This window comes from Emiliania huxleyi (genome assembly GCF_000372725.1).
Source record: "Emiliania huxleyi CCMP1516 unplaced genomic scaffold EMIHUscaffold_447, whole genome shotgun sequence".
In the NCBI taxonomy this organism is placed as follows: domain Eukaryota; phylum Haptophyta; order Isochrysidales; family Noelaerhabdaceae; genus Emiliania; species Emiliania huxleyi.
Window position 1 is genome coordinate 1 of NW_005198637.1, and position 17,567 is coordinate 17,567.

Here is a 17,567-nt window from a genome sequence, read left to right on the forward strand (position 1 = left end):
CCGTTGCTCGCGCGCGCGACGATCTGCAGCGTGCAGAAGCGCTTGCCGTCGTCAGCCTTCGCCCCCGCCAGCCAGACGCGCTTGGCGCCCGTGTCGTCGTAGGTGCGCCCATCGCCCGCTCGGAGGTTGCACGGCACCTGGTCGACGCTCAGCCGGTTGCGCGGCAACCAGCGTCCCCACTTTGGGTCGAGCTTCTCCTGCAGGCCGCCACGGAGGCGGCGACGGAGGCGCGCGTGCCAGCGCTTGATCTTCGGCAGCCGCACGAGGACGGACTCGGCGCGGCTGTTCGACTTGCGCCGGAGCGACATGCCGAAGCGCCGCGCGAACGACCGCAGCCACCACTTGGACGCCTTGAAGCCGTCGGCCACGTCGGCGCCGGCGAACTCGCGCACGAGGCGCTTCATGGAGACGCGAAGCCATTGGCCGGTCACGCGCTCGCCACGCGTCCGCTTGTCGCGGTAGCGCTTGTGCAGCTCCACCTCGACCGCAGCGAAAGGCGGCGCGCGGCCGCGATGGAGGGTCGTCCGCCGTGCGCCGCGCGACTGGAACGTCGCCATCGTGCCGGTGCGGTGCTTCTGCTTACGGCTGACGCGGTTCTCGTGCTGCAGCGCCATGTGCAGCTCGTCCTCCTTGCCGCCCCACTTGGACACGAGGGAGGGGTGTACGCCCTTGTGAATCTCCGACGTCTCGATGCCGGCGCCACGCCAGCCACTCGGCGCCTTCTCCCAGCGCTTCTCGAGGCTCTGCAACCTGCGCAGCGTGCGCACCACCTCGAGCTTAAAGTAGAGCGAGTGTTTCATGCCCTTCTTCTCGCCCTGGCGGAGCCCACTCTGCTTGATGCCGCCATCCGCGCGCAGCTTTGGTGCTTTCGCGGGTGGCTGCTCGTCGTCGCTGCTGTTAGCGGCTTCGGCGGCAGCCTCGGTGACGGCGGTGGCGGGCTGGGTGGTGGTGGCAGCGGAGGCGGCAGCCTCTGCGGCGGCGGCGACTTCGGCGGCCGTCTCGGCCGCGCGACCGCTGCAGAACTTTTCGTGCGCAACGCGCGCAGGCCCGTGCAAGAATGTCTGCCCACAGCCCTTGGCGCACGACGTGAACTTCTCGGGCGCCTTGCCCACAGCCTGCAGCTGCTCGGGCGTGAGCGAGGTAACGGATCTGATCTGACGGCCTATGCCCGGCAGCGTCGCGTACGTAGTCCTGGTGCCACCAGCAAAGAACGCGCCGATCGACTTCTGCTGCAGCGTGCTATGCTTGCCGCCGCCGGCCTTCGCCTTCACCGTCCTCGGGGTGACAGCAGCGGCGGCGCTGCTCGAGGAGGAGGTTGCAGCTGTCGCGTCCATCGCGCCGCCGATGTTCTGAGGCTCTGATAGGCTGCCCGAGTCGACATGCGTCGCCAGCGCGGCGACCAGAGCTGGCGGTGCTGCTTCCTCCTCCTTCAGCTTGTGTGCGACGGTGTCGGTGAACGACGAGAGGAGTGACCGCAGTGCGGACGAGTCGTACGCCCCGAGCTCCTCGAGGACCGACACGACCTTTGCGGCGTTGCAGCGCTCGCGAAGGCTCGGGTGTGCAGCCAGCAGCACAGTGTTGACCAGCGCCTCCATGGGTGCTGCTCGCGTAGTGTCACGTGTCAGGATGAATGCAAAAAGGGTGCAAATCCTGCACACTGCACACATCGACTACATCCACAGCAAGTCGCCATGCCGCCCTCGGGAGAGTGCCCTCAGCCACGCGTCCGCAAGGTGTACGTCCGCGCGCACAAGCGCAAGGTCGCCGCCACGAAGAACCCCCTCGACGAGCCGGTCGTGCCGCCGCTGACGCGCCGCCAAGCCCGAGACCTCCCGGCCCACATGGTGACCAAGTACAAGGAGGATGCGCTCAAGCGCCTGATGGCCCTCTCGCCAGCGAGCGAGCATGGGACACTTCACAAATTCTTCTCGCGCATGCCGAAGCCGAGCCCGGCTCCCGTCAACGGCGTAGTTGCCGCTGCGTCGTCCTCGACCGCTCCGGTCAACGCCGGCGGCAAGAAACGGGCGCGTGTTACCGCGCCGCCCGTCACGCCGGAGGGACTGACGCCGTCGCGCCGCAACGGCGTGAATGCGGCGATCCTCTGCTTTTCGCCCTTTGCCTAGGCGGGCCGGCTCGTCGCGCAGGCTGTGTCTGCTGAGGCTGTGCCCACACGACCCGACCCCGCTCCCGGCTGTTTATTTTGTGCGAGACTGTTAGCGCGGCGAGTGGGGGAGGGGGGCTGTGTCGGCCTAGCCGGGTGTCATTTGACAATTACAGATTTCATACACCCTCAAAACATGGCACCAACCAGAAAAGAGATCGACAATCGGCCTCGCCCGTCACTCGCGCGTCACTCTCTGCGCTCACGGCTGCAGCAGAAGCTGCTCGAGCTCGGCGCGCACCCACGCGCACGTCGCTCGCTCGCTAGGCAGGGCGTGCGTACACGCGCTGACCACACCTGCAAGCCGGCTTTCATCGGGCACACACGGGCGGGTGAAGCCGTTCGCGACGATTGCGTCGAGCTCGTGTCGGAGGCGCGAGTCGCACTTGCCTGGCGCGTCGCCCGTGGCGAAGTGGTACGGGTCGCAGACGCCCGACGGCGCCTCGAGCGCAGCCAGGACACACCCTAGCGACCAGGCGTCGGTGCCACGCGAAAGCGGCACGACTGCAAAGTCGCGGGCCACCCGCACCTGCTCGGGCGCCCGCCAACCCGGCGTGCCTGAGTGCGAGAGCTGCGCCCCAACGGCTAGTCGCCTCGCCTGCCCAAAGTCACACAGCTTAGCGACAAGCCCCTCAGAGCGCGCCGACAGCAGCACGTTCGATGGCTTGAGGTCAAGGTGCACGATGGGGGGAGATCGCGTGTGCAGGTACGACATTGCTCTTGCAATCTGCACGCCGAGGGAGCGGCTCTCGCCCCTCTGATCCCCGATCAACAAATCTCCCAGAGTCCCTGCGTCGGCATAGTCGAGAGCGAGGAACGGCGTCTCGCGCGGGGCGCATGCAAAGCCCATCACATAGATGATGTTCTCATGGTGTAGTGCTGCCGCGATCTGACACTCGGAGGCGAAGGCGCTGCTCGCGCGCAGCGGCTGCTTCACCGCGAGACGACCACCGTAGTGGCGGCCAAGCCTAACGGTGCCTTGGCCGCCCTTGCCGAGGCGACCCTGGCTGCTGCCAAAGGCGATGTCGCGCAGGGCGAGGCCGCCGTACCGGCTCGCGGTCGGCGCCAAAGGCGGGATCGGAGCGACGAGGCGAGGAGCAATTGTAGGTGGAAGAGCGGCGAGGGGCGGCGGAAGTGCCAAGCTCGGCTGCCTCGCGACGAGCAGGTGGCCCCTGCCGTGCTGGCCGAGGGCCCGTGGCCGAGGGACGGTAGACGGAATCGGGACGGGAACGAGAGCCGCAGGAGCAGCGTCAGGCACCGCGAGGGCGGCGGCCTCCGCTCTCGTTTTCTTGAGTCTGCGTCTGTACTCGACCTTCTCGGCCCTGCGGTCACGGCCCCGATCGCCCCTATCATCCGGATTGGCGCGTCTATACACGGCCTCAGCGCGTGCCTGCGCCGCGGATCGCTCCCTTTTCGGCATGTCGTTGCATGTCCAGAACCCAGTGTCGAGAGCGAAGGCGCGAGTGGTGACACGCCCGCAACCTTTGAGCACCCGCGTCCCCCACCAGACATAAATCGTCCCCCACCAGACATCGAAGTCAAATGTCAAAGACACCTCTAGGGACTGGCAAAGTGGGCTGCCACACCCACAAAGATGCAGAAAAAGGGGACACCGGCGTGACGTGGCCTCTCGACGGGTTTGTTGAAGCAGAACTTGGTTCGGCGCACGAGGCACGAGCGAGCACGCACACACGAAATAAAGGTTAAGCGGGAGGATTGAATTCGTATCTCAGGGCAACCTTTTAGTGTACTAGTATCTAGACCGTATAGTGACCGGCGCGCAGCGCCGAAGAAAATTTTGGCAGAAATCGCTTACAGAAATCGGCTGCTGGCTCGCCCGATTTCCCTCGCCGAAACAGAAATCGGCTGCTGGATGCCGACGCCCCGATTTCTATCGCCACGCCTCGCACTGTAGGAAGGCGAGAGATAAAGCTCCGTACGAAGAACGAGAGCGTGTTCAAATGTATGTACTAATTATCTCGGAAACACAAAGAATATCGCACCGCGCGGTGTTGACGCGGAACGCAAACACGCAAGGCAAGCCTTGAAAACGCTAGACGGCCGACTCTCGCAATGCCCTCTACTCCCATCCCTGTGTGCTGTGTGCGCATCCCGGAACGTATCCTACTCTCGACGCCCCTCCCTGATGTCGACGGACAATGATCCGTGCTCGCCTGCTTCGAAGGGAGACCCTGCTTGCCCCAGCTAATCGAGCTCTGCCGGACCTGCAGCCGGGTCCGTTCTCCTCCTGCTACTATCACCACGTGTGGGACCGGTTTGTGGTCAGCACCAGTTAGTGCCACCCCCCCTCCCCTCGCCCCCCCCGTGCTCCCGCTCGGCGCTACTCAGCGAACCCGGAGAGGCCCTTCTTCTCCCTCTGCTGCTGCCGGTAGCGGAAGTTGGTGATCTCGCGCCGCGTCGTGCAGTACCCGGCTTGGCAGAGCATGTCCCGGAAGGGCATCGGCGCGAGCGTCTTGTGCTGCTCGAGCAAGCCGGCGAGCTTGGGGTCGCCCTTGATGCGGCTCGACTTGAGCGTGTTCTTGGTGTACTTGGCGCAGCACTCCTCGTCCTGCGGGTTCCAGTCGCCCCGCTCCCGCCGCTGCTTCTGCCGCTCGGCATTCTTCTTCATCTTCTCGTCCCACGTGTCGGGCACATTCGCGGCATCGGGATCGGTCTGGTCGACCCAGATGCCCTTCTTGGCGTCCCAGAGCTTTGGCCGCCCGTCCACGCCGTTCGGGGCGCGGCCCCGCGGGCGCTTGCCTGGCGGGCCATCGGTAACCGAGACGGCGACCGCAGCGGCCATCGAGACGAGGCCTTGTGCCGCCATCGGCACGACGGGGCCCGCGGCCGCCTCTGGCGCGAAAGTGACCGGGGCCGCCGCCTCCCACGCCGCAGCGACCTGCGCCTGCGCTGCCGCGAAGTGCCCCTCCTCTGCCGTGACGTGTGCCTCGGGTACGGGTAGTAGTGGGGGCGGGGCCACCTCGGGCTCTGGCGCGGCCATCTCGGGCTCTGGCGCGGCGCGCTTCATCGGAAGCATGGGGTCGCCGGCCGCCTCGGCCACCGCCGCAGTCGCCAGCGGCGGCAGGGCGGCGCCTCCCACCTGCAGGTCGCTTCCCGCGTCAACCTCCATGCTTCCGATGCTGCAGCAGTGGCACCTTTTGGTCGGCAGGGGGCGGGCGGAAGCGTAATGCGCGCGTCGCGAGGAGGAGGAGGCGAGGACGCGGGATGTGGGGGAGGGCGAGGGGAGGGGGAGCTGATGGAGAGTGCGGGGTGACGAGAGCCGCGATCGGAGCGAGCGAAGCGCCGTGGCCGCTGCCGCGAGCAGGTAGGCGCGCCTTCAAGGTGTTAGAGAAAGTCCGTGCTTTGGCAGGTGCGGCGCGCATCTTTTGCTCGAGATCGTGCTCCATCACTGAAAAGTTTTTTTTTCCATCGGGCGAATTGCTTTCGAGAGAATTTCCCTCAAACCAAATTTTTCGCGGTAACGATGAATGCGGGATCATCATGGCGGAGGTCTGCGGGATCATCATGGCGGACCATCATGTGCCGGTGGATGTGCCAGTCCGCGCCAGTCTGCGCCCTTGTCGTGCTAGTGTGCTGTGATCTGCACGGACCGTCCACGTGCGACGCGGCTCGACCATCACCTTCCTCGTGGCCTCTGTCGACGAGCGCGCCGAAGGCGACGAGGTCCCGGCCTTCACCGTGTGCGACGAGGCAAGCGGGGCCTTGCGCAAGCGGGATTGCCAGCCTCAGCCGCTATTCGGTCGTGTTGTGCTAGAGCTAGTGCTACACCGCACGCGGCGACCCCGCACACGGATCTCTCAGCAGCGGTATATCTAGAGCTCTTGTATCACGGTGCCGACACGGTTATCACGGAACTCAGGCGAATCAAAGAACGAGAACGAATGGCAGGTCCACCTCCCCTGACTCCCCAACTGCGGGCTCCCCCACGCCACGCGCCACTCATAACGCGGGGAGCAAATCTGTGAAAAGTGAAATGAGAAATCAGCTCACGCACGACTGCTCAGAGGCTGACCCGGACAAGCCCCCCCTGTCGGCGCCGCCGCCCGCCAACGAGTGGGCGCCGGCGCCGTCCCCCGCCGCCCACGGCCGTCGGTACGAGCCGCCGGCGAGCTCCTCGCCTACAGGAGGAGGGTTCCGAGAAGGTTCCGGAGGAGAAAGCACGAGCCGAGGAGGCACACGGTGAGCGCGTCGCCTGGCTGCGCGGGCACGAGGTCGTAGCCGCGCGAGCAGCAGTAGGCGCGCATCGTGTCGGAGAGCACGCGGTCGACCTGCGGCGTGACAGGATTGCGGCGGGAGCGTGGCGGGATTGCGTGTGGCGTGACAGGGAGCGTGACGGGATTGCGGTTGGCAGAGGGGCGAGTGGACCGCGCCTCGGGCTCTCTCAGACCCCGCATCTCGTCGCGCGGCGGCGCCTCGATCTCGGGCGATCTCGGATCCTCTCGCGAGCTCTCGGACCTCGATCTCGTCGGGCAGCACCGCCTCTGCGAGCGCGTCCATGGTGCGCGAAAGGACGCCACGCCGCCGAAACGGCTCAGGCACCCCGACATGCGTCACGACGAGGCGGCGGGTGTGCGGGGAATGCCACGGGCGCACGGGCGCGGCGAGCTGCAGCTTGAAGGCGACGAAGATCTCCTCGGCCTCGTTCCGAACCGCCAGCTCATACGGCCGCGGGGCGGTGCGGGACCACTGCAGTCCGCCTAGGACTCGAGTAGGAGAGCTCCGAGACACGTCGCAGGAAGAGGCGCCAGCGCCCGCGCACGCCCCCCTGGCTCAGAACGCCATGTGAAGTTGGTCTGACGGTGTCTGCGCCTCTCCATGCACGCAGTCCGCACACCTTGCCTGCCTGCCTGGCCGCCTCACTGTGGATGCATCTAAGCTGCAGGCCGGCTCCGGCGGCGAGGTGGGCGTGGCACTGCGCGAGCGAGCGGAGGATGGGCGTGTCGCGGGAGAGCAAGTAGTCCTACTCGCCGGCAGTCCCGGGAAGGTTCACGGCAGGAGCGAAGCAGACGGGTGTCGCGGAGCAAGCAAGCCATCCTCGAGCGCGGACGGACGCCTTATCGGCGGCGGCGACCCCTCCAACTGCAAGCCATCTTGCGCCGCCGCCGCCGCCGCCGCCGCCGCCGCCGCCGCCGCCTCCTCCGCAAAGAAAGCCCGGCGCGCCGCCGCCGCCGCCGCCGCCTCTTCCCTCGCCGCAGCCTCGCCCGCCTGCTGCAGCCGCACAGTCATTCATTCACGTCCCACTGAGTCGCTTCTTGACTACCAGCCTCGCCCGCCTGCTGCACCCCCTGCAGCTCGCCCTGCAGCTCTGCGGCGGCACTCTCCGCATGCGTAGCACGCGCGCGCAGCGCAGACAGCTGCGCCGAGAGGGTGGCGACCTACCGGGAACGAACTACCACTCCGATCTCGCCCCGATCTCGGCCCGATCTCGGCCCGATCTCGCCCCGATCTCGCCCCGATCTCGGCCCAATCTCCGAGGGCGGAGGCGGCGGCCTCAGCAGAGCGGCAGCCGAGGGCCGTTCGCAACGCCTCTGTCTCGGCCACCTTCTCGTCCAGCGCCTGCTGCAGCGCTGCCGACGTGGCCGCGGAGGCAGCCACGCGCGCGCTGAGCCGCCGGAGATCTGCGAGAAGGTTGGCGAAGCTTTCGCGGGTGGCGCCCTCCCCCCGCCTATGACAAGGGGCCGCGAAGGTTCACGGAAGGGCCTCTTTGCCCCGCCAGCGAACTGGCGCCGTCCGCGCGCCTTTTTTCCGCGCCCGCGCCGCGAAGCCTCCAGCGCCGCCTCCGGCCCCCTTGCCCCAAAGCGTCTCCCCCGAGAGCTCCGCTCCCGAGAGCTGGGTCAGCACCGGTCGCATCGCAGAGGGGCGCCGCCGCTCGGAGCGCCGCCTGAGGCAGCGTCGCGTTTGTGGAGGCGAGCAGGCGCGCCACCGACGCCGCCGTGGACAGCGCCCGGCTCAGCTCGTCCACCTGAGAGGCTAGCGCCGTTTGCCGGCCGCCACGCTTCTTTGCGCCAGCGCCGCGCCACGGTCTCCACGGCCTCCTTGGCTCGAGATCGCCTTGGTCGTCGGCGAGGGGGCGGTCGCCCAAACCAGCCAGCCGCAGTGCAGCCTCTCGTCCCCTCGCCTTGCGCCTCTTGTTGCCGGCGAGCTGCAGGCAGCCAGCGCGCCGAGCATCGAGCGGGGCGGGCGGAAGAGTGGCCACCAGCCCATCGCACGCAACAAGACCGAGGAGGAGGACGGCGGAATGGCTCATGTACAACACGTCGGAGCGGCAGCAAAAACGGCGATATCGGGCGAGTGCCGGAAGAAACACGGGGGCGCGCCACCACCCTTGATCTGCTAACGACGAACCTTAACGGCCCCTGCATGGTTTTGCGGCTGAGTGCCCCCCACCCCCCGTGCAAGCCCCACCCGACTGGCGAGTGGGCTTGTGGGCGTGCCGCCCTGCTTGCTCTAGGTGAAACGTCTAAAGGACGAAGATGCACGAAGGTGCGACCAACTCCGCGCGACGGGCGGAGAAGACGGGCACTAGACCAGGGAGGACTGGGAGAGTGTGAATGGAGGGACACGTGTGGTTCAGACGCCCCGTTCCTTCCAAACTTGACCGTCCCCGAGCAGCCTCGTTTCGCGAAATGCCCATCCTGCCACGTGCGAACCACGGCCCCGCCCCGGCCGGGCTCTCTCTGCTGCAGGGCGCCGTGCGGAACCGCTCCACCGCCGCGCCGGACGCGCACCGCGAGCGGAACGGCGCGCGCCTGTTGCAGATCTTCTGCGGCGCGGGAAGCCGCCACTGCCGGCCCGGGATCGTGGACTTCTGCATCGTCAGCCCGGTGGTGCGGGAGGCGGACGAGCAGGTGCGCGCTCAGCAGGCGCGGCTCGCCGTCGTCTTTGCCAACACCAGCGCGAGCGCCGCCCTCTGGAGCTTCCGGTGCGAGGCACTGCCGGAGACGCATCTTTCCCCAACCTCGCTGCCGAGTGCTGTGCCCTCTCCCCACGCACCCACGACGTGCGCACGACGTGTCCGGTGACGAGCCGCTAGGTGCGATGACATACGTTGCACCGAGGGCTGGAGCAGGCTGACGCAAAAGACATACGCCATGCTCGGTGCGGCGCTGACGTGGACACCGCGATGGCGCAGCCTCGTCAAGCTCGACCGCGACGCCTTTCTCTGCCTCGGCGCTCTCGCCGCGGACGCATCGCTAATGTCGCGGCTGGAGGTTGCCGCCAAAGAGACAAAGAGTAGGGGCCCATGGCCGGCAGCACAGCCCTAGCCCGGAGCATCTTGGACGGCGCTAGAGCCACCCACGCCCCGCCGGCGGTTCCCCACGGGCTCCGCTGCTTCGTAGGTCACCTATGCGGGCATTCTGACCGCCGCGCCGCGCCTCAGCTGGAACGCCAGCTCAAAGTACTACGACCCCAAGGCGGCCGCGCTGGCGGCGGCGGGGCTCGCATTTGCACCGTACATGCAGGGCTGCGCGTACCTTCTCGGCCGCACGCTGGCCGACTCTGTGGCCCGCGAGCCGCTGGGAAGTCCCAGACGGGTGGCCCTTCTCTGGGAGGACGCCTCGCTCGGGATGTGGGTCCAGTCCGCGCGCAAGCGTGTGGTCAACCTCCTCAAGCGCAGCCCGGGGGAGCGGGCGTGGCACACGTGCCAGCCGCGGCCAGGCGGCCTCGTGTACCACCACTGCCGCGGGGCGCTCGAGATTGGGGCGCTGTGTGGGGGCGGAGGGAGTCGCCGGTGATCTGTAAAGAAAGCTATGCCGGAACATTTCTTTACCGTCTATTTGGACGTGGAGTCGCCAGGGTGGTCTCTTCCTTTGTCCATGTGTTGCGCGCCGACGCCATCCAGCCTCCAGGCGTCCTCCCCCACGTTCCCCCGCCTCCACCTCAACCAATCGTGCTCAAACCACCTCCGTGGCTGCCGACACTTTTGGTTGGCCACCCATGCCTCGCAGCACATGCCACAGGCTCACCTTGCGGTGGTGCTCCGATGCGTGGGTAGAGCGGCACTGCAAGCGTGTCGAACAGCTTGCGCGAGTGTTGCTGCAGCACGTGCGGCGTCTGTTGAAAGATTGAACGCGCGGCCGCCGCCTGCTGGGCCCCTCCTAGTAAGGCACGGTGGTGATGCGCCGGTCCATCGCCGTTTACACCAGCCTCGTGATGGCCCCGCCTTCGTCAAGAAAGGTGCACACGCTGGCACATGCTCCCTCCGCCACCCGCGAACATTGACAACCGTCTCGGGCTTGCCTTCCCAGAACGGGTCCATCTCGCACTCGTAGGCACTGACGCGAACCTTCACACGGCCTGTAGCTGTTGCTCTTTCACGCCAGACGGCCATCTCCGCGAGAGGTGCTGCGCAGCGTCGAGAGCCGCGACGCTGACGAGGAGTGGCACGCAAAAGGGGTGCTCGACAGTGGGAAGAGCAAACGTCAGCCCAGCTCCTAAGGCTAGCGGCAGCGGCAGTTTCAAGAAGCAGAGCGTATCCGGTGTCGGCGTCGGAGGGGCCCATTTCACCGCATCGGCACACACCGCAAGCGACAACAACAGGCCAACCGTGACCCACTTTGGAGCAGGCGCGAGATGGGAGGGCGGCTGCGCGCCCAGGTACGCGCCAAAGCTGCCCGCCACCACCACTGTGCCCACAGGGAATGCAGCCTCGAGCGTGCGAAGCGCCGCCAGCTGCTCGGCTGTACGCGTGCTGATGAATCTAAAATTTATCACTCCCACAACAACGGCGGCGGGGCAGGCAGCCTTCGGGATAGCGATGGCAACCGCGGAGCCGACGTTTGCTCGATGGCGACACCGGGTGAGCTGGCAAGCGAGGAGGACTGCACCCCCGCCAACGGTGAATGCCACTGCAACCTGGAAAGCAGGCTGGTAGCGGAGTTCCGTGAGGGTAACCCCGAGGATGCCAACGGCACCGTCGGACGAGGAATTGTGAGTACGAGTAAGTAAGTAAGAAGTCAAACATGTCTTTCTGAACACGTAGTCGTCCACGCTGTTGGGGGTTGTGTGTGGGTCCTGTGTCTGGGAGGGAGGGAGTGGGGTGCAGGTTGCTCACCCACGGCACCGGGCCGGTGCTTGCACTTTGAATGCCGTGGGGCTCCTGCCCGTGTCGCCGAGAGAGAGAGATTTTGAGGGCTGACAAGCTGCCGAGCCCAAATCACTGTGAGAGTCGTGATTTCTTGTCGCCGTGTCCGGGCGTGGAGATGCGAGGGTCGCCCCCCCTTGCCCCACCACTTTGTGTGTGTGGAGACGTTTACCTTACCTTACCTTACCTGAACAAACAAATTGAACAACGAATTGCTAAAAATCTCTCTCTCTCTGAATTGTGATCACCCGCTCGAAAAGAAAATTTCTCATACCGCAAGTTATAGACATGGGTGCGAAACAATGACAAGACCAAGGCACGGGCAGAGGAGCGAGAGAAGAACATAGGATGGATAGGGCGCCTGTTCACAGCCTTGTTATTGAGAAGAAAATACCTCCTATGGCGCTGTGCGCTGGCCTGTGAGAGGTTGCATTGCCTGGCGGCTTTCGCTTTGTGGGTCGCTTGTTGTCGTTGCGAGCATGTCCTTCAGTTTGCTGTCCGACGACGAGTGTATCCGCATCTTGAGCCATCTGGAAGAACCTGAACTGGACCTCGTTGCTGAGGTCAGTAAAACGTGCGCTCGGGTCGCTCGGTGCGACGCCGTCTGGGCATCCCGCGCCAAAGATCTGTGCGCGCGCTACACGTTCGATCGTCGCGACTTCGAGGGAAACTTCCTTTACCTGCTCGAGCAAGACCCTCTCTTACCTGCCTACGATGGTCCTCCCCTCCGCATGCCGTACCTCACACCGGAGAACAGTGGACAGGGTGATCGCAAGATCGACGACATGGGTCTGCAGCATCGCTGCTACCCGAGCGCTCAGCGGGGCCGCGCTCCGAGCGAGCGCGAGCGCGTCTGGGTCACGACCGAATTCCCCGTCACCTGCTGCGGAGCTCGCCACGCCTCCCGTGCTGCCCTTGAGCAGCACTGCCTCGACATGTGCCACTACGAGCGAATGCAGTCCGCGCGCGGGAACGGGCGTCTGCCTGACTCTTGGATTGACCCACGGCTGCGCCTTGGGCAAGCGGCATTCACGGCGCTCCCCAAGCGCGAGCAGTACCTGCGCGTGCACCTCTATGTCGCGAAAGTCTTGCCGGAAATCGAGGTCATGAGCGACCCTGAAAACTGGGACGCGCTCGACAAGGCGAACCTGGAACGGCTGTCGCGACAGGGCTTGGCGTTCCTGGAGGAGTTGATCGCGGGTGCGAATCGCGATGGCTTCGATGAAGATCTTTTTGATGAGCTCGTTGCCTGCTGCCGCGCCGATCTCGAACCGACCGCCATCGGCGAGCACATTTGCGCCGCGGTAGCCGAGGGGTTCCGAGCCGCCGGCGTGTACTCGGAAGTACCAAACGTGCCGTACTTCTCGGTGCGCGACTTTCTCACAAGCGGGCTGGCAGGGTGCGATCCAGACGGCGGCTCGAGCTCGGGCGCGCAGTGGTGGTCCGGCGTGAGCGAGATCTTTGAGCACCACTACGAGGGCGAGCTCTCGTGGTGAGGCCGGTTGCGAGCTCTCGTGGTTCAGCCGCGCCGGCTCTGATCCTCTGCCTCTGGGCGGGTGCACATGACTGCCGCGCACAGTCTCCCGCCCAGACTGTGCGATGAACGCTGAAAACAGATCGTTCTCTCCGTTCTTCTGTGCGTGATCTCCACGAACCAGATCACCAGGATTACACATGAGTTCGTCACTCTAGACCCACAGAGCTTTCGTCTTCCCGACGGGAGATGACGGCACAGCGCCAGCGTCTCTCACCAATCTGGCTCCCGTCTCGCAAAGAGTGCGTACCTAAGTTAAAGGAAAATCATGCCATGCCATGTTAACGAGCGGAGCAGGTGACGACGGAAACGCTACCAATGACGCGAACCGAGGCACGGGCGACGACGGGGACGGGGAGGGCGACAGCGATGTCGAGGTTGACGCAACGGTATCGAGAGCGCCACCCAAAAGGGGACGGACAGCCATGGAGGTCACCGAATGGAGGGCGAACGGCACGATACGAAAAGGCAGGGCGAGGCGGATGGTGAAAGAAGTGCCGAGGAGGCCATGGTGGAGGGGAGGGACGGGAGGACGAAAGAAGGGCGAGGAGGACGAGCGGCCCGCACAGGCCGCGAGCAGACAGCGCCTGCTGGCCACCTCGAGACATTCGCAAAGAACGCTAGCTACATGGGAGGGCTTCGTGAAGGATGGATTGAAAAACATTCGAACAAAGAAGAGGCGACGGGAGGAACCGGCAGAGGATGCAGTGACGTGACACACACACACACACACACACACACACACACACACACACACACACACACACACACACACACACACACACACACACACACACACACACACACACACACACACACACACACACACACACACACACACACACACACACCGCTCACCCACGCGCACCGGGCCTTGCACTTTAAATGCCGTGGGGCTCCTGTCGTTAGACGTGGAGACGCGAGGGTCGCCCCCCCTTGCCCCACCACCTCGTGTGTGTGGAGAAGTCTACCTTACCTTACCTTACCTTAGCACGACCCACACGCTGCTCGAACCTCTTGTGGCAGTTTTGGATCTCGACGCGCGTCGAGAATTTAAACAAAACAACTCGCGCTCACAGCACACAGGCTCGACACAGGTGCGAACTGGCGCGTGCTAGTTAGTGCGATTTTTAGTGAACGATTTTTCGCTTGACCTCGGTGGGAAATCGCACTGTTTAAGGGCAAAAACCGATTTGCTGTGGGGGGGGCGTAAGGGCCCTACGCGCGGCGTGAGAGCTCGGAAGCGAGCTTTGCACGGCGATCGAGGATGGCACGGTTCACCCCCTTCACCGAAGCGATGGAGATGCGTTCCGCGTGGTGTGACACAAATGAGAGGCGGGAGTGGGGAGGGTACGCGGTGCGGTGGGACCCCCCCGCCGGTCGGTGGTCTGCCCCCGAGGCGGACCGGACCCCCCCTCCGGTCGGTCGCTCTCTTGGCGGCGGGAGGTGTGACGACCGACCCCCCCCTCGGTCGGTGTCCTTGCCGTGAGCCCCTCAACCAAACGCTCTCCCTCCTTCTCGCGAACCGCCACGGGCGCTTCGAAATCGCCGGTTTTCACTATAACAGTAACACTATGAAAACTAGTTACGCAGCCAAGCGCCAAGGAGACTTCTCCGCCGAGGCCCGAGCGAGCCCGACTCCACACACATATGTGGAGCATCCACGCAGTCGCAGGCCTGATCCTGCTTGTGCCGTCTTTGTACAAGCTCTGGCAGCGCTCCAGTTCTCCACAGTACGCGCGCGCATCGTCCCTTCCAATGACTACGATGACTTGCCAGAGAGCTTGATCGACTCATCGGCTTCCGAGTCGCTCAAGCGACAGCAAATGGCAATCGATCCGGGTGCTGGACGCCGCTTCATGAGCAACCTCAGTCGAAGAGATATGTATATAAGTAGAGGAACCAGTGGAGAGGACAGGGAGGGACGTGTCCGAGGGAGGGGGGGGGGAACGACTTTAGTGCTGGACGGCTAGAATGGCCGATGGGCGGCCTCGAATCACGGTCACGTCGGCGAGGACAGCGACGGCGTCGTTGGCTGAGCGCAGGGGCGAGGGCGTCGACCGACGGGCGGCGCATCAGGAGCCCCTCGCTGGCGAACGACGGGTCGAACGACGGGTCGAGCCCCCCCCCTCCACCGGAAAGTGGGCTCCGACCGCCAAGCCTAACCGGCTGCCCGCTGTCCTCCTCTACATCGAGGGCGAAGCTCTGTGCGACGCGAACGCTGTGGCCGAGGGCGTGACCAAGATGCGCGAGGCGTTCGCGCTCGCCTGGGAGCTCGACTTACCAAAAATGGCCCACTTTGAACGCGCCGTTCGCCGCCCGGGATCACTCAAGCATCCCGGGCCTCTTGCCCATTTAAAGTTTGAGAATAGGTGCAAGCTGTTTCAGCCCACAGGCCTCTAATCATTCGCTTTACCTGACAAAACCGTTGCGTTCAAGCTATCCTGAGGGAAACTTCGGAGGGAACCAGCTACTAGATGGTTCGATTAGTCTTTCGCCCCTATACCCAGATTCGACGAACGATTTGCACGTCAGTATCGCTACGAGCCTCCACCAGAGTTTCCTCTGGCTTCACCCTACCCAGGCATAGTTCACCATCTTTCGGGTCCCGACAGGTGTGCTCCACTCAAACCCCTCACAGCAGGTCAAGGTCGGTTGGCAGGGCCCCCCTTCACTTTCATTCCGCACGCGGGCTTGCCACCCGGGTACTCGCACACGTGTCAGACTCCTTGGTCCGTGTTTCTAGACGGGTCGGAGGGGCCCGTTCCAGCCTTGGCCCTTGAGATGACATTGATTGATTGATGGGAAGGCGAAACACAGATGACAGGCCTGTGGAGCAAATTTGGAAGAAAAACACGCGCGACTTGGCCCCTCAAGTCCTGCCTCGGCCCATATGCCAGGCCAGAGCCCAGCCCTCGCAAGAGGTGGTCGCGGAAGAAAGGGAGGTCGCGGACGTGGCCTTGGAGGCCGCGGCAGCCGTGGCAGTCGAGGTCGAGCCGAGCCTGTGTGCGATGACGATGTGGCATCGTGCGTCCTCTCCTTTTCCTTCGAGTGCGACGGCGGGAAGTGGGGCGTGCGGCTGGGCGGCACGCAGTACGCCGTCGTCGTCACCACCTTTGAGGGTGGACTCGCTCACGGCGTGCTCCGCTCGAGCGACGTCCTCCTTTCTCTCGGTGGCGCTCGCTTGCCAATGGGGCACGAGGCGGCGACGGCCGCCCTCAGGAAGGCTCGCGGTAGAGTAGAGCTGCTTCTGCACCGGGGCGGCAGGCAGCGCATCTCTGTACCGGCCGCCGGACCGGCGGAACTGGGCGTTCGACGCCGCACGGAACCGTCCTGTAGGCAGAGTGTGTTTGAGGCGGCTGCCGGCAAGTCGGCGCCTGCCCGCCTCTCGCGGCTGGAGGGGTTCGCGGCGGCGAGCCTCGGCGCTGAGGGCCGCGGGTTCCGCCCCGGGCGGAAGAGGCCGCCTTTGGATCCCGGACCCTTCCCGGACCCTTCCTGCAGGCTGCCCTCCGGCTGGGGAGAGCCGACTGCCGCAGCGGCTAGAGGCGCTCGAGGCGGCTCTCGGCGGGAGGGTCGGCGGCGGCGAGGGGCTGGTGCAGCGGCGCGACTCGTCCACAGGCGGAAGACGGCACGCGGGAGCCTCCTCGGACACCCTTCTCGGACCCTTTCCTGCAGGCTAGACCGACTCGAGGATCATGCCCTGGCCGCCTCCACTGCCCTGCGCAGCGGTGAGCTGCCCAGCGCGCTGCCGCTGTCGGCCAAGGCGCTCGCCGCCGCCGCCGCGCGGCGACGCGAGAGGGAGGGGTCGGCGGCGGCCTCCGCTGCGGCCTCCTCGCGCGACGTGCGGAGAAAGTTCCGGAACAGCCGTTGGGACGCGAACTCCGCTGCGGCTGAGCGGGAGCGGGCGGGGGAGGGGAAGGTGGGTGAGGGGAGCAGTGCGGAGGCGGAGGAGGCGCGAGCCGCCGCCGACCGCCTCGCCGTCACTCTCGAGGCCGCGAGGGCGAGGCACGAGCGGGCGATGGTGCAGGCGCGAGCCGCGAGCCGGTCTCGGCTGCTCTCGGCTCATCTCGGGCGATCTCGGGCGATCTCGGCTGATCTCGGCTCATCTCGGGCGATCTCGGGCGATCTCGGGCGATCTCGGCGGATCTCGCTGGAGCAGGCGAGCTTCGAGGCGGCGGCGAGGGCGGGCAGCGCGGCGGGCGCGGCGGCGGCGGCGGCGGCGGCGGCGGCGGGCGCAGCGGCGGTGGCGGCTGTCGATGGTGGCGGGGCCTTTGACGGCGGCCGGGCAAACCCGTGCAACATGAGAGGGAGAGGGAGCGGGGGCGGGGCTGGCGACGGGCTGATGGCAGAGATGGAGGCGCTGCTGGCATTGGCAGAGGGTTCGTCGCGAGGCGACGGCGAGGCGGGGGCGGAGGCGAGGGCGCGGGAGGCGAGGGCGTTGGCGAAGGCGGAGGTGAGGGCGGCAGCGGAGGCGGAGGTGAGGGCGGCAGCGGAGGCGGAGGTGAGGGCGAGGGTGGAGGAGGAGGCAGCGGAGGCGGAGGCGGAGGCGATCAGGGCGAGGGCGGAGGAGGAGGCAGCAGCGGCGGAGGCGAGGGCGGCGGAGGCGTCTGCTCTTGCGGCAGCACAGGCGACGGCGGCAGCGGAAGCAGCTGCATTGGCGGAAGAGGCAGAAGCAGCTGCATTGGCGGAGGAGGCGGAGGCGGAGGCGGAGGCGGAGGCGGAGGAGGAGGAGGAGGAGGAGGAGGAGGAGGAGGAGGAGGAATCTG

At 65.8% G+C, this 17,567-nt stretch overlaps 6 protein-coding genes across 6 annotated transcripts; 2 read left to right on the plus strand and 4 right to left on the minus strand.

Moving 5' to 3' along the window:
- Nucleotides 1-20: 20 nt before the first annotated feature.
- Nucleotides 21-1,595, minus strand: EMIHUDRAFT_119037 (hypothetical protein; the record flags this gene model as incomplete). Its single annotated transcript, XM_005768810.1, has 1 exon — nucleotides 21-1,595. A coding segment is annotated over one exon (1,575 nt), but the record flags the coding sequence as incomplete, so codon positions are not given.
- Nucleotides 1,596-1,691: 96 nt separating this feature from the next.
- On the plus strand, nucleotides 1,692-2,123 carry EMIHUDRAFT_245108 (hypothetical protein; the record flags this gene model as incomplete). Its single annotated transcript, XM_005768811.1, has 1 exon — nucleotides 1,692-2,123. One exon carries the CDS (start codon nucleotides 1,692-1,694, stop codon nucleotides 2,121-2,123), a length of 432 nt encoding a protein of 143 aa, XP_005768868.1.
- A 240-nt stretch (nucleotides 2,124-2,363) lies between these two features.
- On the minus strand, nucleotides 2,364-3,581 carry EMIHUDRAFT_245109 (hypothetical protein; the record flags this gene model as incomplete). Its single annotated transcript, XM_005768812.1, has 1 exon — nucleotides 2,364-3,581. The coding sequence occupies one exon, from the start codon at nucleotides 3,579-3,581 to the stop codon at nucleotides 2,364-2,366; it is 1,218 nt and encodes a 405-aa protein (XP_005768869.1).
- Nucleotides 3,582-4,122: 541 nt separating this feature from the next.
- On the minus strand, nucleotides 4,123-5,291 carry EMIHUDRAFT_459172 (hypothetical protein; the record flags this gene model as incomplete). Its single annotated transcript, XM_005768813.1, has 3 exons — nucleotides 4,123-4,871; nucleotides 4,941-5,066; nucleotides 5,142-5,291. The coding sequence occupies 3 exons, from the start codon at nucleotides 5,289-5,291 to the stop codon at nucleotides 4,503-4,505; spliced, it is 645 nt and encodes a 214-aa protein (XP_005768870.1). The 3' UTR covers nucleotides 4,123-4,502.
- A 1,009-nt stretch (nucleotides 5,292-6,300) lies between these two features.
- Nucleotides 6,301-8,429, minus strand: EMIHUDRAFT_245111 (hypothetical protein; the record flags this gene model as incomplete). Its single annotated transcript, XM_005768814.1, has 7 exons — nucleotides 6,301-6,450; nucleotides 6,638-6,868; nucleotides 7,017-7,142; nucleotides 7,417-7,557; nucleotides 7,724-7,847; nucleotides 7,875-7,947; nucleotides 8,024-8,429. 7 exons carry the CDS (start codon nucleotides 8,427-8,429, stop codon nucleotides 6,301-6,303), a joined length of 1,251 nt encoding a protein of 416 aa, XP_005768871.1.
- Nucleotides 8,430-15,709: 7,280 nt separating this feature from the next.
- On the plus strand, nucleotides 15,710-16,670 carry EMIHUDRAFT_445426 (hypothetical protein). Its single transcript, XM_005768815.1, has 3 exons — nucleotides 15,710-16,068; nucleotides 16,141-16,402; nucleotides 16,477-16,670. Exons 1-3 carry the CDS (start codon nucleotides 15,992-15,994, stop codon nucleotides 16,531-16,533), a joined length of 396 nt encoding a protein of 131 aa, XP_005768872.1. The 5' UTR covers nucleotides 15,710-15,991; the 3' UTR covers nucleotides 16,534-16,670.
- Nucleotides 16,671-17,567: the final 897 nt, after the last annotated feature.

What these genes read in the sequence shown, in the direction of transcription:
- EMIHUDRAFT_445426 (XM_005768815.1), top strand. Translation starts at nt 15,992, where the DNA reads ATGGGGCACGAGGCGGCGACGGCCGCCCTCAGGAAGGCTCGCGGTAGA. An exon ending in CTTCTGCACCGGGGCGGCAG is followed by an intron (nt 16,069 to 16,140) that starts GCAGCGCATCTC and finishes ACCGTCCTGTAG; the next exon opens with GCAGAGTGTGTTTGAGGCGG. An exon ending in GGCGAGGGGCTGGTGCAGCG is followed by an intron (nt 16,403 to 16,476) that starts GCGCGACTCGTC and finishes CCTTTCCTGCAG; the next exon opens with GCTAGACCGACTCGAGGATC.